We start from the raw sequence: 24407 nt of genomic DNA, 5'->3' as shown, positions 1-24407 counted from the left end.
CATCCTGAGGCAATGTAGCAACTGCCTCATGTACACCGACAACCCTGTCCACTTACCTTCCAACACTTACACTTGCGAGAGATGCACTTATATATCCAAATTAGAAGTCACTCACTCTCCAGCCAAGACCGGAATAGCTGGTCTAGAGGAGAAAGTCAACACTTACACCACACCACATGGAACACATAGCCCACCGGAACACACACCAGCACAGCCTTTCACATAAAAACACAAACCACACGCCCACCTTCGCGGAGGCTCTCAGTAAAAATCTACCCAAGCAGCAGAGCCCTCCAAGGCAAAAATGCACTCCACCACCCCAACACAGCGCTAATCACGAGACAAATAAATCTCCTAAACAGTGTGCCACTCAACCAAAGCCCCTAAGGCAAAACAGCATGCCCAATACATAAGTCATAGGTGACTCGATAGTGGGGCACACTGATGTCCCACTCACTAGGTTGAATAAGGAGAATAACAGTCAGCTGCCAGGATCCGACACATAACGCATGCACTCAGGTCACTCAAGAACAGGTACAAATATGACTCTGTCATTGCACATGTGGGTGTGAATGACCTGAGACGTACCTCCCTGGACTACATGAAGAGAGACATGAAGGAGCTCTCGGATTACGTAGCCCAGGTAGGTATGACCCTAGCCCTGAGTAGCATCCTACCATCACCCAGAATGATACCACAGTACAAGCAGAAAATGATTGATTTTAACAACTAGCTAAGTTTCTGGTGTCATTCTAAGGGGGTCCAGTATCTGTCTGCCTGGGATGACATGAATGACAAACCACGATGCTTTGCAAGACATGGCCTGCATCTGTCACCCATGGGCTTGATGATACTGGCCAAGGCTCTTGCCACCCCTATAGTGCCTTTTTTAGGTGGTGTTCCAAAGACCAAATTACCACCATAACAGCTACAAACAAATGCAATCTGAGGGTCATGTTGCTCAATGCTAGAAGTCGAAATCTCAAAATGCACTTGCTCAAGCCACTCCTTAAAATGGAGAACATTGGCATTTGTGCTGTAACAGAGACCTGGTTCAAGGCAGCAGAAAGCACCACTGCACTACCAGGCTATAACTCATTCCACACTTTTCGGCCCCAGAACTTAGACCGAAGCTCCAAAGGCAATGGTGTCTCCATATTCATAAAGGATGTGTACACCTCCAGACTGGTAGCCCAACATAATGCGTCAGCGATACTTCAGGTGCAGTTAACACTGGGTAAGACAGTGATTCAGGTCGTAGCCTGCTATAGGTCCCCAACCAAGTCCCAAGGATCACACTCCACGTTCCTAAGCACCCTGGAGAATATTAGGCTCCAACCTAACACTCTCTTACTAGGCGACTTCAACTACCCCTCCATTAACTGGGTAAACTACTCATGTACCAATACACTTGCCTAACGTTTCCTGGAATTCATTAATTCCAATGCCCTGGACCAGCTCATTCGTACCCCCACTAGAGGTAGCAACAACCTTGACCTGGTCATTACTAACATGGCCGACCGTTGCTCTACACCAATAGTCAGCTCCTCCCTGGTTAGATCTGACCACAAACTAATCACCTTGGAAATCCACATCCCTCCCACCCCTCCAGCAAAGGTAACCACCATGAAAAACTTCTCCAAAGCTAACTTTGGAATCCTAAAAACAGAGGTGGCTAACTTCACAGCACCCATGCAAATGGAGAAGAGTTGCATGACTGCAAAATCATTCACCAATGCACTGTACGAACATGTACACAAATGCATGGATCTACTCAATAGAACCAGGACACTCTCCCCCCAAGAAGGAAGCCAATCTAGTGGTCCCCTGCCATAAACTCTAGAACAGAAGGAGGAAACTGTTGTGGAATAAGGTGAAGTCCCAAGACTGGAAAAACTCCCTTATCTACCTCAACAAAAAGTTGAGATCCCTCATCAAATCTTCTAAAGCTAGGTATGAAAACAGAATTGCAGCAAACAGTAAAGACAACCATAAGGCCTTTTATAGTTATGTAAAGAATCTTTGCGGCAATTGCTCTGAGCTATTGCACAATGGTACCTCCTATACCCAGCCAACAGATATTCCCAGTATACTGGCCGACAGATTCAGTGCCAACTTTACCCCCCCTCCCCCCGCAAAGGACCAATCACAATACCAGTAGATTGCCAGGCACCCAGTATTACAGCTGCACATGTTAAAACAGCATTGTCCAAGGCCACAAATACAGCTTCTATGGGACCTGACAATATCCCTGGTTGTGTTCTACATGCACTACAGAGTGAACTGGCACCTCACCTGTGTGCTCTGTTCAATCACAGCCTCACCTCAGGCTATTGTCTCTGCCAAATGGTGCACTGCTACAGTTATCCCTCTCCACAAAGGAGGAGCGACTACAGGCCCTGGGAACTATTGCCCTATTAGCCTGATGAGTCTGATATGCAAAGCTATGGAATACATCATCATGGATCTAATAAACAAGGATATAGGGAATCTCCAAACTCTGGATCCCACACAGTTTGGTTTTGTGAAGGGTAGACCATGCCTGCTCAACTTGGTCGATGTCTTTGAGTCAGTCACCAGAGCTGTGGATGAAGGCAAGGTGGTTCATGCACCCTACCTTGCTCTGGCCAAGGCTTCCGATACCATTCCCCACTCAGGAATCATAGAAAAACTCACTAGACTTGGCATCAACCCCTATATCACTAGGTGGGTTGCAAACTGGCTCACAGATAGAACCCACAGTGTGAAAGTAGCTGACTCCCAGTCAGACGGCTGATTAGTCACAAGTGGAGTCCCACAAGGTTCGGTCCTGGGTCCTCTCCTGTTTGGTATCTACTTCTCTGAAGTCCAGCCCAACACGAAGGGACTCTGGCTAACAAAGTTCACAGATGATTGCAAGTTGGGAGCTATTATTAACTCCCCAAGTGATGTTGACATCCTACAGAATGGCCTCACTGTGACCAACGACTAGTATCAGAACCATGGCCTTAAGCCCAATGGCAAAAAATGCGTCGTCATCCCCTTTGGGAAAAACCCGGTTCCCATGAATTACCACATTGATGGTAGTCCACTGAACACAGAAGACGTTATAAGAGATCTGGGAACACAGGTTGACAGCAACCTCTCTTTTGACCACCACATTGCCACTGTGGTCAGAAAGTCCTTCTATGTGGCACATCTCATTACTAAGGGTTTTGCATCCAGGAAGAAAGAAAGAGGTCATTATCTCCCTCTACTCTTCCCTCATTAGGCCAGTCATCGAGTACAATGCCCCATTTGGCATGTACCTCACCAGACACCTGCAACAACTGAAGAGGCGGCAAAAGTACCTCACAAAGAGGATCTTAGACCTTAAACACTTGTCCTATATGGACAGACTCAAAAAACTCCAACTATTCTCTGTCTCATATCGCCTACTTAGAGGCGATCTCTTCTAGACTTACAAAGCCATGTCTGACCCAACTCTGTTAGAAATGCTACATCTAAAGAAATCCCAATCCCTCCACATCACGTGCTCCACAGACCTCAACCTCATTACCACAATTAACAGAACATGCTGGAGGGACAGGTTCATAACCCAGAGACTGCCCATGCTATGGAACAGACTTCCCATACATGTCAAGCAGAGCACCTCGCTGACCCTCTTCAAGAGAAATCTTGATGAGTGGATGGGAAAAGTACAGTTGTGTACACTTACCATAAATGTAGACGTTCGAGTGTATTCACTGTTGCAGTCATCACACTTGGGGTTATCTGCCTGCAAGTAGCCCTCAGTCGGCCCGAATACCAGAGTCTTGGGATTTCTGCGTCCGATGCTGTCGCCTCTTCCATGACGTCAGGTCATCAGGGGTATAAAACAGGCAGCCGACACCATTACATCAGTTTTTCTTGCCCCAAATGTCAGGAGCCCCCCAAATAGGAAGCTAGTATATGATGTGGAACACCACCAGTAAAAAGTAAATACCACTGCCATTAAAAATGGCCATAGAGAGGATAGGTAGAAGGATAGAGAAAACCAGGGGGCTGGAGGGAGGGAAACCAGGACTGCAACAGTGGATACACTCGAACATATACATTTATGGTAAGTGTACACAACTGTACTATGTTCTTTGTGTTTCACTGTTGCAGTCATCACACTTGGGTTGATTCCCAAAGCTGAGGAAGGGTGGTGGTAGTCAGGAAGTGTTAGGGCTGGCTAGCAGGCCTTGTAAGACTACTGAAGCAAATCCAGCTCTGGATTTAGAAAAAATAGGTAAGTGGTAATGGTTGGTGAAAGTGTGTACAGAATTCCAGGTTGCAGCTTCCAGAATGTCCCTGGTAGGGACTCTCCTAAGAAATGCTGTAGCGGTGGAAGTAGCCCTAGTGGAATGTGCTCTGATCCCCTGTGGGGGAGGTTTTCCACAGCGCTTGTAGCAGAAATGGATGCAGTGTGCTATCCATTTGGAAATGGTTTGCTTTGAAATGGCCTTGCCCTCTGCCCCTGTAGCAAAGCTGACTAGCAGCTGGTCAGATTTTCTGAAAGGTTTAGTCCTGTCAGGGTAGAACCTGAGCTGTCTGTGCATGTCCAAGGAGTGCAGGATCCTTTCCCCTTTATTCTGTGGATTAGGGAAGAAGGTTGGTAAATGGATGGATTGGTTTAAAGCCACACTGGACACCACCTTAGGCATAAAGGACGGCTTAGTCCTGAGGGAAACATTGTCAGCATGGAAAATAATGAAGGTCTCCATAGCCTTTAGTGTCTGTAACTCAGACACTCTTCTTGCTGAAGTTACTGCTAAAAGCAAGGCTGTTTTCCAAGAGAGGAATTTTAACTCTGCTGAAGAGGCAGGTTCAAAAGGTAGGAGCGTGAGCTTTTCCAGTACAAAGTTAAGGTCCTAGGCAGGGGTGGGTGCTCTCCCAGGGGCCATTAAGTTGTTAGCCCCTCTCATGAACTGTTTAAAGAGAGGGTGAGAAAACAGAGGTGGTTCAGTATTATAATGAGCTGGGATGGCAGAGGCATGAATCGTAAAGGAGGAAAAGGATAGGCCTCTGTGAAGTAGCTCTGCTAGGTAATCTGGGATTTGAGGTAAGGAGGGCACTGCTGTGTCCTCTCCTTGAGACTGATTCCAAGAACAATATCTTTTCCACTTTTCAGCATAGGATTTCCTAGTACTAGGCCTTCTGGCCTCAAGAATGAAGTCCAGCACCTGTTTGCTGAGGGTTGCTGGTGGTGTATTCAGAGGATAAGCCAGGCTGCAAGGTTTAAGGTTTGCGACTGTGGATGCAAAGTCTGTCCCTCCTGCTGAGACAGCAGGGAAGGTGTCTGGTGAAGGTGCCAGGGTGGCACTGTTGTCAGACTGCGTAAGAGTGGGTACCAGTGCTGTCATGGCCAGTCTGGGGCAATAAGAATTGCCCTTGGCCTCCTGTTTGATCTTGAGTAGAACTCTGCCCTTAGACAAAGTATGATAGGAATGACTGTTTCCAGGTCCTGACAATGTTGGCACCAAAGACTTTTTAAGTACCATTGAAGTTTCCTCATATGCAGTCTTGCATATGTTATTAGCAGGATGCATGAAGCCACGAACCCTAGGTCTTGCAATATTTTCCTTGCAGATAGCTGGGTTTTGGTGGACATTTGTTTGAAGTAGTTGGTCAAATAGACCTGTTTTTCTGGAGTGAGAATTGACATCTGGGAAGTTGTGTTCAAGCTTGCTCCCAGGAATACAATTTTTTAACTGGGCACCAGTTGTGATTTATTTTCGTTGATGGTGTACCCCAATGAAGTTAGGAGTCTTTTTACAAATGCCAGGTGCTGAAGTAGCAATTCTTGACTGCCCGCCTGAATCAGGCAATCGTCCAAGTATGGGAAAATTTGGATATTTCTCTGCCTGCAGTATGCAATGGCTGGAGCCAGGTACTTTGTGAAGTAGATAAGCCAAAGGGAAGTGCATAGAATTGATAGTGCATAGAGCATGCCCTGAAGCATAGATATTTCCTGCAGGTCTCCCTTATGGGGATGTGCAGATAAGCTTCTTTTAAGTCTAGGGTGACTAACCAGGCATCCTTGGCTAGCATAGGGAGAAGCTGTTGCAGGGTAAGCATTTTGAATTTTGGGACCACCAGAAAGGTGTTGAGAACTGATATATCCAGGATTGGGTGCCAAGAGCCCTCTTTTCTGGGCACCAGGAATAGTCTGGAGCAGAAACCCTGTCCCCTTTGTTCTACTGGAACAGGCTGAATAGCCCTGATAATGAGCAGGGAAAGTACTTGCTTTTGAGACTCTGCCCACTGGTTTGGAGGAAGGTCTGGAAACTCATTTGGGGTTGGCAGTGAATGGAAGTAGAATCTGTACCCCTGGGATACAATGTTTAGGACCCGTCGGTCCTGAGTAATGGACATCCAGTTTTTTTGCATGAAGGGCAAGTTTTCTTCCTAGGGGCGCAAGTAATTGGACAAGGTTGGGAAGGATAACTGAAAAGTCATTGTGAGCTTTTTCCATAAGGGGCTAGCTTACCACTCCCTGATTTTGAGGTGAGGGCACTCCATTGTTTAGATCTCTGCATACCCTGAGACTGTAGTCTGGGTGGTCTGTTTCCCCTAGATTTGGACTGAGACGGCCTGGAAGGGGCTGTAAAGGACCAGTTTTTAGAAGGCCAATGCCTAATGAATCTAGGTGGCTGCACTTGTAAGAATTCTTTAACAGTTTGCATGGATTTATCTTTTTCTTCCATCTTTTTAAGAACCTCTTCTGCTTTGGTGCCAAACAAACAGTCCTTATTTAAAGGAGTGTCTAGTAATTTTGATTTGACATGATCTGGCAAGTTTTGTTCCTTCAGCCAAGCATGTCTTCTCAGTACAGACCCAGTGACTGCAGCCCTGCAAGATGCTTCTAGGGCATCAAAGCCAAACTGCAAAGTATGCTTAGTAACTTGATTTGCAGAATGCATTAACTCTTGTAAATCTTTATTTTCTGCACAATCAGGAAGTAACACCATTTTTTGTTTAATTAGTTCCATAATATGTTGCTGGTACTTCAACATGTGAAACTGGCAATTCAATGCCCTGATGGCAACAGTTGCAGAGGTATATACCTTCTTACCCCATCTGTCTAAAGCTCTGGAATCCCTGTCTGAAGGGGTAGGGTTTTTGGCTGTAGTAGCCTTAATACCTTTAGGCCCCTGGGAAATGGTCTTGGGATCCGCAGTAGGATTCTTAAAGAGAAATTTGTGAGAATAAGGTACTCTGCAGTACCGGTCAGATTTTTTAGGGGCCGATGGTAAAGTGTCTGGAGTAAGATGGAATTCCATGAAGACATCATCTACAACATCCAGGACAGGGGGTATAGCTAGAGGCCTGTGCTGTGGCAACTCTAAAAATTCTCCGAGTCTCTTTTTGGACTGAGGGTAGTCCTGGCATTCACAGCGCAAATGCTCTCTCAAAGTATGCAAAATTTCACAAAAAAGAAAAATCCTCTGGAGGGGAGGCAGACGGAATGGATTCCTCTGCATCTGAATCCTCATAGGTTGATAAGGGTATGCCCTGATAATCAGAAGGGTCAGAGTCATCAGACTCCTGGTCTGCAGAATCAGAATGAAACTCAATTCTTTGTCCCTTAGCAGGGGAAGGCTGGCTTCCCCTAATTAGGGTAATAAGGTCTTCAGCCATTCTAAGTATTTGTTTTTGTGGCATGGGAGCTTGAGCATGCGCTTTGGTCGTCGGTTTTCTAGGCGTAGTGCGTACTCTGGGCCTGAGAAACTCGGTAGTTTTAGCTAAAAACGAAGTTGTCGGTTTAATTCGAACATTGGCAGGTCGGAATACACCCTCAGAAGCTGGTGCCTGCACAGCTGCTCCGGACCCATCCAAGGTAGAGACATCCGCAGGTTCCATAGTCTAAGAAGCATCTTGCAACATACCAGACTCCGAATGGGTCTCAGCAGAGGCCTACGAATCTGCAGAAGCGGGCATCAGGGGCTGCAAAGGTGCCTCACTGAGTACCGGCGGTCCGGCAACTAGCTTAACAGAAGCGTCGTCGGCAGTTTTGGACCTATGCAGTCTGTCTGTCTTTATCTTTGCATTTTTTCGGAAGATCGTTAGTCAGACGGCTTATCAAAGCCATTTCGGAATACGGAGAACGAGAGTAAAAGAATTTAGCGACAAAGATAGCCCGATAACGAATGGTTCGGGCGTTAAACAAGGCATAAAACTGACAGCGAGGGACGTCATGGTCTGGGCCTAAACAGGTGACGCAGTAAGAATGAAAATCTCTTTGAGGTATTTGCTTTCCACAGGCAAGACAATTGTTAACTTTTTCTGACATCGGTTAGAGCAAGAAAAAAGGATCCCCAATGAGGTACTTAACTTTAGAAGACTTCAGGTTTGAAACTCGAAAAATTAAATTTTCAGGTAGCGGCCGATCGGCACTTGCAAACTGCTTCTGCTTCAGGCTCCTCCTCAGCAAGAAAGACCGATGTAATGGTGTCAGCTACCTGTTTTATACCCCTGATAACCTACGTCATGGAAGAGGAGACAGCATCCGACACAGAAATCCCAAGACTCTGGTATATGGGCCAACTGAGGGCTACCTCCAGGCAGATAACTCCAAGTGTGAAGACTGCAACAGTGAAACACGAAGAACATCAGAAAATTCACCCCGGGGATAACACCAGTGGCTCTACTCGACAGAGGCACTAGGAACTAAGATCGGGTGGCACTATGCCAAGGTAATCCTATGGCTAGGCATGTAAAAGCCCCAGGGCCATTAGCCTAGTACACACCTATGAACCGCTAATGTCTGGCTTTACTTACTGGCTGCATTCCTCATTTACCAGAAAATTAGAAAATGTATGGGCGACAGGGCAAAACTACAAGGCAGAATAAGGGAAGTTTTGCAAATCAGAGATATTCAATTCTTAACCTCAAAAGACCGTTAAGAATTAACTAACCAGTAAAAAAGGGAATAGCCAGGACTTTTGGTTATTCTACTTCAGCTTCCAGAATGGTGCAAACCCTCCCCCTCTCACACTGACATAATCTGCTGTTATCCAGAAATTTCTCATTTGTGCACTAAACTCCTGTGCTTCTCCCTTACCCCAATATAACTGCCCCTTTTCTAAGCTGTACAACAAATGATTCTCAAGATTAGTTAGTCCTAGGAAGTTTTGCTCAGTTTAGGGGATGAGTCTCCTTACTCCCATGATACAACAACCCTGAATCAAGTAAAGGGATATCCGTGGAGGTGTGGTGGGGACAAGGTATTTAAAAAACTTCACCAGTAGATACGGCTCTGCTGTATACAGAGCACAGTCACAGAATGTTGGCCCACTTACTGCCGCAAAGATTACAGGCAGGAGTTACTGCACATTTTGAGGGTGATGAATAATGTGGATACCTCAAGTCCAAAAACACAGATTTAACGTAGTAACATTATTACAAGATGGTGGGGACAAAAGGTATTTTAAAAACTTCACCAGTAGATACGGCTCTGTGGTGCAGCTGTTAGCATTGCTACCTCACAGCAAGAGGTTCTCTGGTTCGATCTTCGGCTGGGGTGCCTTCTGTACGGAGTCTTCATGTCCTCCCTGTGGTTGCATGGGTTTCCTCCAGGCACTCCGGTTTCCTCCCACATCCCAAAGACATGCTGTAGGTGGATTGGACACTCTAAATTTGCCCTAGATGTGAGTGTGTGCGCACAGTGAGTGTGTGTGTGCCTTCTGTGGAAGGTTGGGCGCCAGGCTGGCAACTCGACACCATAAAACTCCACTGCCAGTCATGAGCGGAGAGGTGATCCGCTGTGGCGACCCCTAACCAGGAAAAGCCGAAAGAAGAAGACCAGTAGATACGGTTCTGCTGTATTCAGAACACAGCCACAGAATGTTGGGCCACTTGCAAGCAAGATTACATGCAGGAGTTACTGCACATTTTGAGGGTGATGAATAATGTGGATACCTTAAGTCCAAAAACACAGATTTAATGTAGTAACATTATTACAATATAAGACCTTAAAAGAAATGCTTGTAATATAACAACCATCATGCATCACTCTCTGATGGCTTAACTGATTTAAATTCATATACCAGTCTAAAGCTTTGACATTAGATGCCGTTGTACAGAAGTTTTCAAATTTCAGCCTGTAAAATGTGGAAACATGCCTCTCATACTGTGGTATAAAATGGCAAAATATGGGGCACCTGCTGTTAACAATTTTAACTAGGCAGCTTACGCACGGTTAAAATCAATTACTTATCTAAAAATGCTATGCCGTCGAATTAATAGCTGTGTGACAGAGCCTTACAGACTGTTAAGTTACAAAGTGCAGGAAACGATTTCTTTGTTATAATGAGGTACCAGTTGACAAGAAAGCATGCCCTGTGCTGCAACGGTGCCCCTTAAATTTTTTCAACTGAGGTATATAGCGCATGCCTGACTACACCCATACAACGTACTGAAAAGGGTAAATCAAAACATGCAGTCATCGTGGTAATACCTTCGTCTTAACGCCCAGAGTGCACTCTCTCCATCAATGACTGTTTTCTGTAAAGTTGCTTTCCCACGTGATGACCATGTCACGGCTGTTAGACCCACTGGGGATAAAGGTATAAATGTGCAGTCACACACTGCCACGACGCAGCACTCATTCTTAATGCCGAAATGAGCTATTTAAAAGAAAATAAATGCTCAAGCGCAACGTCCCAGAATTTAAGCACTGTGCGTAATAACACCAGCTGATCTCATAATATCCTTAAAACTACCACCTACTTGATACGCATACCTCTTAGACAACAGAGCACCCCTGCCACCATCACAGTACCAATTACACTGATCGCTGCGATTCTGTTCTGGCATCGCACAATTGACTAGCCAACCTTTGACCCGCTCACGAAAATAGCTCCAACCGGAACTTCCCTCTAGAAGAACCAAAAAAAAAAAAATAATAACAGACTGTAGTATAACTCATATTGACGTGTGACAGATAAGTATCTCGGTACCAAGGGTGTCTCCTGTCTTTTGACTGCGAAGTGAATTATGGGCTGTGTGAGTATACCTCTAAGCCCAAGAAGTCGGGATAAAGCCCAACGATCCGAAACAGAATTTAAATATAATTTTTATTATAAACTTATAAAGTTGCTATAATAACATGTTTTACGTTAAGAATGTTTTGAAGGATACGAAGTCTGAAACTCAAATGTGTGTTACTATTTAGTGACTTCAGTTCTCAACGATTTCCCAGAAAAAAAAAGAATTTTTATAAGGAACAGGCGAAAAATATGAGGCCAAAATGTGGACACTTCAAATTTATGATAGTGAGAGTACACGCAAGTGTTAGGAAAAATTATAAGTTATTATAAGATGGTATTTCACATTGTGTGAAATTACACGGCTCCTTTTTAAATGCTGAATTCGTTTAGGGTTTACGTAACTGCCCACCCGTCTTTCTGCAAGACAGTAGATTTAGTAGGTGAGCTCACTCAGTGAAAGTGAACATTTACGAATTCCCCTGATGCTGTAAGGAGGGAAAATGGAATTTTCTAATATTTCTAAATCTTGCAAAAACTGTGGTACGCTAACTATATCTGATACAGCTATGGTGATATTCAGCAACAGAAACAACTCACTTTCTACAACCAATCTTAATTTTGATAGCAAAGTGAAAATACGTTTCGTTATTGCTGTTTAGTCGCCTTCCATCTCAAGAATGTAGAAGTTAGAGCACTACCTCTCTTAATGTGGAGTACTTGAGCTTACTAATTTTATTAATTTATTAAATAAATGCAACTAAGAAAGAAACTCATGTAAGGATTAAACGTGTTACTTTATACTCATAAAATGTTTTTTGACGAATACAATTAATATTTGTAATGGATATCGGTTAAAAATTTAACGTTAAATGTGTGACAGACCCTTTCCTTAAGAAACATGGCCTTTTAAAGATTCAAAATGATGAGCATCTTAATAATGAAGGAAGTACACTGCACAAGTATTTCTGAAAGGATGACAACCCTATCTGTGTGGTACCTGTAGTGTAATGGTATACAGTTTTAAGATCTGACAGCAGCTCATTCTGGGGGAGGGGGAAATCACTTTATCTCAGCACCACTTGGCCGGTCATCGTAAATATCTCGTTGAGGTTGGTCAAGTTCAAGGTTGTTTTTTCTTTTTAATTTTAACTGTCAGCGGTTAGTGTTGTCGCTTCACAAAAAGAGGTTCTCCGGTTCGAGCCTCTGCTGGGGTGCCATCTATGCGGTGTCTGCATGTCCTCCCTGTGGTCGAGTGGGTTTCCTCCCATATCCCAAAGACATGCTGTAGATGGATTGGACACACTAAATTGACGCTAGGCTTGAGTGTGTGCACCTTCCGTGGAAGGTTGGGCGTCGGGCTGGCAACTCGACACCGTAAAACTCTACTACCAATCATGAGCGGACAGGTGATCTGCTGTGGCGACCCCTAACCGGGAAAAGGCGAAAGAAGAACTGAGCATCCTGACAGACATCTTAGTTTCAAGTAGATTATCCAAACATAGAGCAGAAATATAGTTTGTAATTTGAAATGATTTTTTTAAGATCTCGTCACCTCTAAATTTTTCACTTGCATAACATGTGAGAAGCCCTCAGAGTATTTTGCTCTTTTGAAGAATAAATTGTCCGGAAGGAGTTAGCATGGGGAAGGGAAAAAGATGCAGCAAGTGTTGGTGCTCCCGTCCTATGAGAGGGTCCATATCAGATACCCCATCTAGACGTGGATCATATGACTGCATGTGTACAGTATATTGTTTGCAGAACCAGAAGTAGCATGTGTAGTGTCAAGAATGCAAGTGGCCCATAAGCAACTGATAACGGAAATCATGACCGTGGCAAGGGGAGGGCCTGTCAGGTAGAGCCCATGTGTACCAGAATGGATCTTCGAATGAATGTGCCTGTTAACGTTCAACCAGATCCCTGAACAAAAGGGCCACAAGACATCACCGTGGTCTGTGAAAGAATGGTCCAGCAGTCTCTTGCAGAAGAATGAATAGATCACTAGAGTGCAGTAGTGTGGACTTGAAGACAACTAAAATAAATAAATATGTAAAAAATGGAAGGGTCAGTGTGCTGTCCTTTCACCGTAAATGAACACATCCAAAATGCAAAGCCCTGGGGCAGACAGCTGTCTTAGAAAACTACTCTAATCTGTTTAAAGGTCTGGGATGTTTGAAAACTGATTATCATATTAAAATACCACCAGTATCTGTGGCAGCAGATGATGCTTTGCACAAAGTGCCTATACCTCTGAAAGTAAAGAGAGACCAAGGGATTAAAATAAAAGAGCTGCTGCTAGTGACAGACTGATCCTACTGAGCGGGTTAAGAGTATAGGGTCTGTTTTGAAACAAGACATAGACTTTGCATAGAACTACAAGGTCTTAATAAATGGATCCAAATAGCTGCCAAGATGCCTGGACACTGAGCAACTGCTTTATTGTAGCTCTTTGCAGTGTGAAAAAAATGAGAAAAAGGGCCACTGAAACTGTTATTTGGGTAAAATTCAGTAACTGGTTAGTAAATTACACTCCCTGGATGTTAGCAAAGAAGAAAGTTGGAGAACCCTAAAGAAAATCAGCAGAAAAGGTGAAGAGAAAACTCTGCCTGGGAAGAATCATATAGCTATTCAGCAAATAACAAGTTTCAGCTTTGGTACTGAGATGGCTTCCAGTAATTTAGAGGAAACAAATCAAGTGTCCTCACTGCTGTGTAAAATAAATTAAACATTGAAGGACAATATTAACTCAAATAAAAAGGCCGGAAAAATATAAGGAACTTTATTCAAATGAACTGATAAAACTGCAAAAAATAGAGGTTGAAATGAAGAAAAGGCTGACTGAGCATGAAGTTTCTCAAGAAGAGATGTTTCAAAAATAGTAGAGTTGAAACACATTGCATGCACAGAAAAGTTGAGATTTTTTTTCTGTACCAAAGCAAATGGAAATATTTATATTTTCATGAGCATAATATAGTTTAAGTAACTGGACTGGTGTTCCACAGCAGGATTTGTTAATTGAAAGGGCACATCGAATGTATGTTCCAATCCTACCCATTAGAAAGCATTTAAGACCAGTACTATTAGTAAAGATGCAATCATACCAGAAGAAAGAGTTGATCCTGACCAAACTCTGGAAGAAAGGGAAAGCATTAAAAATTGAAGACAACAGAGTGTTTTAAGAAAGTGATTATTCACTGTACACCAGAGCACCCCAGCACTACCGGGCTATAACTCATACCACAAATTTCGGCCACAGAACATGGACCGAAACACAAAAGGAGGGGGTGTATAAATATTCATCAAGGATACCTACACCTCCAGGTTAGTGGCGCAGCATGATACCTCCGAGATCATCCATGTGCAGCTAACATCAGGCAAATCTGCAATGCAAATTGTGGCCTGCTACAGATCACTCTCCATGACCCAGGACCACCACTCCGTCTTTCTGGAGACACTGGAAAACATGAAGATCCTACCGAACACCCTGATATTGGGCGATTTCAATTACCCTACCGTTAACTGGGAAAACTACTCAAGTACAAACTCCCAGGTCCAGCGCTTCCTGGAATTTATCAACTCAAATGCCCTGGATCAGCTGGTAAACACCCCTACCAGAGGTGAAAACATATTGGACGTGATCATCACCAACACGGGCGGCAGGTGTTCCACACCGGAGGTCAACCTGTTACTGGTTAGATCAGACCAAAAACTAATCACTCTGGATGCCCACACCACACCACCACCTCCAACCATGGAAACCACAGTGAAAAACTTTTCTATAGCAAACTTCACCTTTTTTAAGACAGAGGTGGTAAGTTTCACAGCCCCCACACTAAAGGATAACAGTGTCCAAGATGCAGGAACCTTTACAAATGCACTCTATGAGCACCTACAAGGATGCATGGATTGTGCCATCCCTAGCAAAACCAAGACTTACTCCCCTAAGAGAAGGAAACCAGTCTGATGGACCCCTGCCATAAACAGGCTATACAATAGAAGGAGGAAACTAGTTCAGAAAAAAAGCAAATCCCAAGAAGGAAAGACATCCCTGATCAGTATCAGTAAGAAACTAAGGTCCGTCATAAAATCCTCCAAGGCTAACTTTGAAAGAAAAATAGCCTAGGATTCGAAAGATAACCACAAAGCCTTCTTTAGCTATGTCAAGAATCTAAGTGGCAACTGGCAGATATGCTCTGAGCTAGTGGAAAATAGCACGAAATATACTGAACCCACTGATAATGTCAACATCCTGGCACATAGATTCAGTGCAAACTTCACCCTCCTCTCACCCCCAAAAGGGCCCACAGCAATACTGGAAAGTGTAGTGTCCTGGAAATCACAGACGCACAGGTGAAAACAGCCCTTTCAAAAGCCAAAAGCACAGCATCAGTGGGGCCAGATGGTGTCTCAGGCTGTGTCTTGCACGAACTACAGAAAGAACTAACCCCCCACCTAAACACACTGTTCAACCTCAAACTCTCCAAAGGCTATGTGCCCATAGAATGGTGCACAGCAACGGTTATTCCATTCCACAAAGGAGGGGCCACAACTGACCCTGGTAACTATCACTCCATAAGCCTGACTAGCCTGGTCTGCAAGGCTATGGAGCGCATCATCATGGAACTCATTAACAAAGACATTGGGAACCTCCAAACACTTGACCTGACCCAGTTCGGCTTTAAGGGCAGATCATACCTACTAAACCTGGTTGACTTCTTTGAGACAGTCAACAAGGCCATAGATGAGGGGAAGGTAGTTCACACAGCCTATCTTGACCCCACCAAGGCTTTTGACACCATTAAAGATAAAAGTGAGAAAAAAGCGCCTCAAGTATAACTTCCACAGTAAATAAAAAGCGAAGCACTTGGTGCCACCAATACTATGAACTATGACTTTATTAGACAAAAACAAATACAAATAAATGCTTAACTTGTTCACCCCGTTTTTCGTCAACCATGTAACTTCTTCAGCAAAAACCACAGCATACATCACTCCTCCTTATTATACATATTATCACCCAAGTTAATCCAATCACATTAACCATTCACTTTGCCTTAATTGTTAATAAAAGCAGTCACAAAGGAAGCTGTTTTACTTAAATGAACATATATACAAAAACATTTTCTCTAAAGGATAACAAAGATTATTATCTCTGATCTACTTTTATTAAATCTGAAACATAGCTAGTCTTTCATACTAAGAATTTAAATAACTTTTTGTCCCTAGCCAAAGTATAAAAGAAATATTCAAGCATACTTATAAGAAATTCTTTAAAACATTTTTAAAAAACAAAGCATTACAACCATTTATTATAATCTTGCGGCTCTTAATTTAAATACAGGTACCATTGAAATATGCTCATTTAACCCTGGTGTCTTACATGCCTCTAGTATTAGTTGCCATTAGAGTTCCCTGACCTCAATCCTGTTTTCCCAATCCCCTCCTCTAATATCCAGTGGGATTACTTCCAGTACGAAGAACAAGAAATTAGCTTCTTTACATATTGTACTGTGTTTATAAAGGGCATTTCTCTGATCTTGCCTACGCATCTCATATGTATGCTCATAAATTCTTCTTAATGCCCTCTCCATTTTCCCCACATAAAAGGAGGTACATTTTTTACATTCAGCTAGGTAAACTATACCATTTGTATCAAAATTAGCATGTGTCTTGCTTACCAGTAGCCTATCCCTACCCAGTAAGTAGTGACATTCTTTATTCATCACATATTTACATTGTGTACATCTGCCACATTTATATGTGCCCTTTTTCCTGTTATTTACCCCACCATATCTTGAATTGTTTTCTAAAATATTTTTAATGTTCCTATCCTTTCTATAACTAAACAAAATGGTTTGCTTGAAAATTGTATTTAAATCTGGAAACTCCGAAAACCTTTTCCAATTTCTATTAATTATTTGTTTAATTAGACCTGCCTCACAATTAAAATTCAACATAAATGAACTATTATAGTTCTTAGCCTCCATTTCATTTTGTTTATTACTAAGATTTATGCTGTCCATCCTTTGTAAATTAATTTCTAATATTGGACCAAATCTGTCACCTCTCCCATCCACAACTTGTTCTTTCACTTAATCTATTAGATATTCCGGATATTTTCTTTCTAAAAACATCTGCTTTAAATTACTGCACTCATTTTCAAATTCTTTATTCTCAGTGGTCATCCTTGATATTCTAATGTATTGTCCTTTGACCAAATTTCTCTTTTGCTTAAATGGGTGGAAGCTAGTAAAATATAAATATGAATTTGAAAATGTTTCTTTTCTAAAAATCTTTGACTCAAAGGTCTTATTAGCATAGTTTTTATAAATAGTCACATCCAAATAATTTAACATCTCTCTGTTAAAATTATATGTAAATTTAAGAAAACTAGTGGTATTGTTTATATACTGTAGAAATTCAGTCAGTTTTTCTTCCGTTTCAGTCCAAAAAAACACAAATCATCCAGGTATCTTTTAAAAAAACTCCAATAGTTAATATACGGTGGAGTAAGTAAAAATGTCTTTTCCCAAGTACTAAGAACAATATTTGCATAACTGGGGGCACAGCAGGCCCCCACAGCAACTCCTTGTAACTGTCTGAAAAATTATCCTTCAAATACTATGAAATTATTTAATAGAACTAATTCTAATAATTCCATTATAACTCCTAGTTGTTTCCAATTAAATTTCTTAGTGTCCAATAGGCCTTCTAAAAAACACTCCATCCCTACATCGTGTGGGATAACAGAAAACAGGTCAACAATATCCACTGTTGAAAATATTGTATCATTATCAAATAATCTTTGTTCGACTTTTCTTAACAAATCCCAGGAATCTTTTAAAAAACCTTCTTGGTTTATCCAAACTTTTTTAATTTTAGAATCTATGAATTTCACCAAAGGGCATGTTTTTGAACCAGAGGCCGAAACAATAGGTCTAATCAGGGGGTTATGAGTGTTTTTGTGCACCTTTACTATCCCAAAAATGGCAGGGATTAGAGGTTTTTCTACATGTAAAAAATCAAAAGTTTGTTTATCAATTAACTCATCTTTTAAAAGCTCTTGAAGTGCAAAATCGATTTTAGAATGTGCAATATTTATCTCATTAAGGGATACTATTTCATATTTGCTCTCATTTCTTAATAATTCTTCCATTTTAGCCCCGTATATAATATTGTCCATGATAACCATTCCTCCACCTTTATTTGGCCTTGAGATTCTTATGTTCTTATTTTCACTAAGCTGTTTCAATAAACTCCTCTCCTGCTAAGTCAGATTCGACACTATTTCAGTCCCTTCATAAAAAGTTTGAAATGCCATTCATTGATTTCTATACTACTATAGTTGAAAATATTATAATTTTGAAACCTAAACACATGTTCATTAACTTTAATGATACCCCCATCATTTTCTAAGCAATCATCCTCATTCACTTCCAAAACTTCCTCTCCTTGTTGTGGTACTGTGCTATCGGCCTGTTCCTGATTCTTTCTGACCGCCTCTGTAAAGGGAATTCTAAATGGTCAGTAATATCGTATTCCTGATTCTCGAAATTATCAAATTCCTGTTCCTCATCTTCAAATCTATTACTATTATAGTTAATGTTATGCATATCATTCCCCCCTCCAGTTTTCCATCCATTTCCATTAACAGCATTAATTTCTATACCAGCTTCATTAAGCCTCAACCTCTTATTATACCCATGTTCCTCCTTATTCCCCATCACATAAGTCCTACCTTTCCCAAACACTTGTTTAGTTCTGGAATAACTTCTGTTTTCTTTATATTCAAGGATATTCCTTTCAATTTTCCTAGATTTCCTTCTGGAAATATTTATACATTTATCATCAATTTTCTTTTTAATATCATAGTATTTGCTCCTTTCATTATCTACTGTAAACAGTAAATCTTTCAAAACAGAGTCATTAATTTCCTCAATTTTCTTAAATAACTCTTGCATCTCTGCCTCATTATCCTTAGTAATAACTCTCATAATAGCAAAACCACATGTATCAAAAATATGTACTAATTATTTAATACTTGCTTTCTTTGTGTTGTTTGGATATTTATAAACTCAAAGCCCTTTGGGCACAATTTCAAGTGAAAGAATGCCTAATATTTTCAAAAGCCAAGGGAACATTAATATCCCAGCTGCAGACCAGCAGATGGGGGCAAGAGCCAAAGAGAAACAGATGAACTGTCGGTGCCAGTCGATAGAGGATATGCATGGCAACAACGCAGGTAACAAAAGCGAAGAAAAAAACAATGACTTTTGTTGGAAAGACTGGCTTATAGAGACTGATGGTTATAGTAATTTTAGAGACACTAAAACACATGGTTTTGATAGAGTGAACACATACAATGAAAATATTTGTTTGTTACACGATGTAATATTGAAATATAAAATGCTGCACTTGGATAACTTATATTTAAAGCAATGCTTATCACTTGAAATTGTACCCAAAGGGCTTCAAGTTTATAAATATCCAAACAACACAAAGGAAGCAAGTATTAAAGAATTAGTACATATTTTTGATGCATGTGGGTTTGCTATTATGATAGTTATAATTAAGGATAATGACGCTGAGATGCAAGAGTTATTTAAGAAAATTGAGGAAATTAATGACTCTGTTTTGAAAGATTTACTGTTTACAGTAGATAATGAAAGGAGCAAATACTATGATATTAAAAAGAAAATTGATGATAAATATTTCCAGAAGGAAATCTAGGAAAATTGAGAGGGATATCCTTGAATATAAAGAAAACAGAAGTTATCCCAGAACTAAACAAGTGTTTGGGAATGGTAGGACTTATGTGATGGGGAATAAGGAGGAACATGGGTATAATAAGAGGTTGAGGCTTAATGAGGCTGGTATAGAAATGAATGCTGTTAATGGAAATGGATGGAAAACTAGAGGGGGGAATGATATGCATAACAACATATAGATATGAAGATGAGGAACAGGAATTTGATAATTCTGAGAATCAGGAATACAATATTACTGACTCTTTAGAATTCCCTTTACTGAGATGGTCAGAAAGAATCAGGAACAGACAGATAGCACAGTACCACAACAAGGAGGGGATGTTTTGGAAGTGAATGAGGATGATTGCTTAGAAAATGATGGGGGTATCATTAAAGTAAATGAACATGGGTTTAGGTTTCAAAATTATAATATTTTCAACTATAGTAGTATAGAAATCAATGAATAGCATTTCAAACTTTTTATGAAGGGACTGAAATTTGCCCCAAAATGTAAAAGTGACATTAGTAAGATTCTAATTGATTTAAAACTATTTACTAGAAAGAAAAATGTTGAACTGCTGTTTGAAAATAACAGCAATTTGATTAAATGACATTTCCCCACTACTAACAAACAGCTTAAAAAGAAAAGTATAAGTAACCCTGCCCTACATCCACAGCTTAAAAACTTTGAGGTGGTAGTTGAAAGAGAACTTAGAGAAGTTTTGAGTAAGTCAAAAATAGTATTGAATCTGACCTGGCAGGAGAGGAGTTTATTGAAACAGCTTAGTGAAAATAAGAACATAAGACTCGGAAGGCCAGATAAAGGTGGAGTAATGGTTATCATGGACAATATTATATATGGGGCTAAAATGGAAGAATTATTAAGAAATGAGAGCAAATATGAAATAGTATCCCTTAATGAGATAAATATTGCACATTCTAAAATTAATTTTGCACTTAAAGAGTTTTTAAAAGATGAGTTAATTGATAAACAAACTTTTGATGTTTTGCATGTAGAAAAACCTCTGATCCCTGCCATTGTTGGGATAGTAAAGGTGCATAAAAACACTCATACCCCCCCCGATTAGACCTATTGTTTCAGCCTCTGATTCAAAAACATACCCTTTGGCGAAATTCATAGATTCTAAAATTAAAAAAGTTTGGATAAACCAAGAAGGTTTTTTAAAAAATTCCTGGGATTTGTTAAAAAAAGTCAAACAAAGATTATTTGATAATGATACAATATTTTGGATATTGTCGATCTGTTTTCCATTATCCCACATGACGTAGGGATGGAGTGGTTTTTAGAAGGCCTATTGGACACTAACAAATTTAATTGGAAAGAACTAAGAGTTATAATGGAATTATTAGAATTAGTTCTATTAGGGCAGCCACAGTGGTGCAGCGGTTAGCATTACCGCCTCACAGCAAGAGGTTCTCCGGTTCAATTCTCGGCTGGGGTGCCTTCTGTGCAGAGTCTGCATGTCCTCCCTGTGGTCGCGTGGGTTTCCTCCGGGTGCTCTGGTTTCCTCCCACATCCCAAAGACATGCAGTAGGTGGATTGGACACATTAAATTGGCCCTAGGTGTGAGTGTCTGCGAGTGTGTGCCTTCTGTGGAAGGTTGGGCGCCGGGCTGGCAACTCAACACCTTAAAACTCCACTGCCAATCATGAGAGGACAGATGATCTGCTGTGGCGACCCCTAACCGGGAAAAAGCCGAAAGAAGAAGAAGGTTAGAATTAGTTCTATTAAATAATTTCATAGTATTTGAAGGAGAATTTTTCAGACAGTTACAAGGAGTTGCTATGGGGGCCTGCTGTGCCCCCATTTAAGCAAATATTGTTCTTAGTACTTGGGAAAATACATTTGTACTTATTCCACTATATATTAACTATTGGAGTTTTTTTAAAAGATACCTAGATGATTTGTGTTTTTTGTTGGACTGAAGGGGAAGAAAAACTGACTGAATTTCTACAGTATATAAACAATACCACTAGTTTTCTTAAATTTACATATAATTTTAACAGAGAGATGTTAAATTATTTGGATGTGACTATTTATAAAAACTATGCTAATAAGACCTTTGAGTCAAAGATTTTTAGAAAAGAAACATTTTTCAAATTCATATTTATATTTTACTAATGCCCACCCATTTAAGTAAAAGAGAAATTTGGTCAAAGGACAATGCATTAGAATATCAAGGATGACCACTGAGAATAAAGAATTTGAAAATGAGTGAAGTAATTTAAAGCAGATGTTTTTAGAAAGAAAATATCTGGAATATCTAATAAATTAAGTGAAGAAACAAGTTGTGGATAGGAGGGTTGACAGATTTGGTCCAATATTAAGGATTAATTCACAAAGATGGACAGCATAAATCTTAGTAATAAACAAAATGAAATGGAAGCTAAGAACTATAATAGTTCATTTATGTTGAATTTTAATTGTGTGGCAGTTCTAGTTAAACAAATAGTTAATAGAAATTGGAAAAGGTTTTCGGAGTTTTCAGATTTAAATACAATTTTCAAGCAACCCATTATGTTTAGTTATAGAAAGGATAGGAGCATTAAAAATATTTTAGAAAACAATTCAAGATATGGTGAGGTAAATAACAGGAAAAAGGGCACATATAAATGTGGCAGATGTACACAATGTAAATATGTGATGAATAAAGAATGTCACTACTTACTGGGTAGGGATAGACTACTGGTAAGCAAGACACATGCTCATTGTGATACAAATGGTATAGTTTACCTGGCTGAATGTAAAAAATGTATCTCCTTTTATGTGGGGAAAACGGAGAGGGCATTAAGAAGAAGGATTTATGAGCACACATATGAGATGCGTAGACAAGATCAGAGAAATGCCCTTTATAAACACAGTACAATATGCAAAAAAGCTAATTTCTTGTTCTTCGTACTGGAAGTAACCCCACTGGATATTAGAGGAGGGATTGGGAAAACAGGATTGAGGTCAGGGAACTATACTGGCAACTAATACTAGAGTCATGTAAGACACCAGGGTTAAATGAACATATTTCAATGGTACCTGTATTGAAATTAAGAGCCACAAGATTATAATAAATGGTTGTAATGCTCTGTTTTTTAAGAATGTTTTAAAGAATTTCTAATGAGTTTGCTTGAATATTTCTTTTATACTTTGGCTAGGGACAAAAAGTTATTTAAATTCTTAGTATGAAAGGCTAGCTATGTTTCAGATTTAATAATTATTTTTATCACAAGAGGGCGATCATGTATTTTATATTCACACACACACACACACACATATATATATATATATATATATATATATATATATATATATATATATATATATATTTATATTTAGATTTATTATATATAAGGGTGATGTGCAGAGCTGTAGTAACTACAGAGGGATTAAATTGATCAGTCACAGCATGAAGTTATGGGAAAGAGTAGTGGAAGCAAGGTTAAGAAGGGACATCATGATTAGTGATCAGCAGTATGGTTTCATGCCAGGAAAGAGCACTACAGATGCAATCTTTGCTCTGAGAGTGTTGATGGAGGAGTACAGAGAATGTCAGAAGGAGTTGCATTGTGTTTTTGTAGACTTAGAGAAAGCATATGACAGGGTGCCTAGAGAGGAGTTGTGGTATTGTATGAGGAAGTCAGGAGTATCAGAGAAGTATGTAAGAGTGGTACAGGATATGTACGAGGGTAGTGTGACAGCGGTGACGTCTGTGGTGGGAGTGATGGATGCATTTAAGGTGGAGGTGGGGTTACATCAAGGATCAGCTCTGAGCCCTTTCTTATTTGCAGTGGTGATGGACAGGTTGAAAGATGAGATCAGACATGAGTCCCCGTGGACTATGATGTTTGCAGATGACATTGTGATCTGTAGTGAGAGTAGGGAACGGGTGGAGGAGACCCTGGAGAGATGGAGATATGCTCTAGAGAGAAGTGGAATGAAGGTCAACAGGACTAAGACAGAATATATGTGTGTGAATGAGAGGGAGGATAGAGGAATGGTGAGGATGCAAAGAGTAGAGGTGGCAAAGGTGGATGAGTTTAAATACTTGGGGTCAATAGTTCAGAGTAACGGTGAGTGTGGAAGAGAGGTGAAGAAGAGAGTACAGGCAGGATGGAGTGGGTGGAGAAGAGTGTTAGGAGTGATTTGTGACAGACGGGTACCAGTAAGAGTGAAAGGGAAGATCTCCAAGAGGGTAGTGAGACCAGCTATGTTATATGGGTTGGAGACAGTGGCATTGACAAAAAGGCAGGAGTTTGAGCTGGATGTGGCAGAATTAAAGATGTTAAGATTTGCACTGGGTGTGATGAGGGTGGACATGATTAGGAATAAGTATATTAGAGGGTCAGCCCAGGTTGGAAAGTTTGGAGACAAAGTCAGAGAGGCACGATTACATTGGTTTGGACATGTGCTGAGGAGGGATGCTGAGTATATTGGGAAAAAGATGCTAAGGATGAAGCTACCAGGTAACAGGAAAAGAGGAAGGCCTAAGATAAGGTTTATGGATGTGGTGAGAGAGGACATGAAGGTGGTTGGTGTGACAGAGCAAGATGCAGAGGACAGGAAGAAATGGAAACAGGTGATCTGCTGTGGTGACCCCTAAATGGGAACAGCTGAAAGAAGATGATGATTTATGTTTATTAGATAACTTTGTATTTT

General features: G+C 40.8%; 1 protein-coding gene across 4 annotated transcripts in view; it reads right to left on the bottom strand.

Annotated features, from left to right (window-relative positions):
• LOC122796606 (ubiquitin thioesterase otulin-like) overlaps positions 1-10908 on the bottom strand; it is a 1420501-nt gene extending 1409593 nt beyond the window's left edge. The window contains exons 1-2 of one of the 4 annotated variants that reach the window (XM_044065210.1): positions 10748-10857; positions 10463-10631 (exon numbers count right to left, since the gene is read on the bottom strand). In XM_044065210.1, the coding sequence (XP_043921145.1) occupies positions 10463-10631; positions 10748-10778 (200 nt within the window). In that variant the 5' untranslated portion in view covers positions 10779-10857. Of the gene's footprint in view, positions 1-10462 lie in introns of all 4 variants that reach the window. The other 3 variants (XM_044065214.1, XM_044065212.1, XM_044065213.1) reach the window with 3 other exon arrangements.
• Between the last annotated feature and the right edge of the window lie 13499 nt (positions 10909-24407).

This window comes from Protopterus annectens, chromosome 3.part0, assembly GCF_019279795.1.
Source record: "Protopterus annectens isolate FY-2018-M chromosome 3.part0, PAN1.0, whole genome shotgun sequence".
NCBI classification, from domain to species: Eukaryota; Metazoa; Chordata; order Ceratodontiformes; family Protopteridae; genus Protopterus; species Protopterus annectens.
This window is presented reverse-complemented; position numbering and strand designations above follow the sequence as displayed.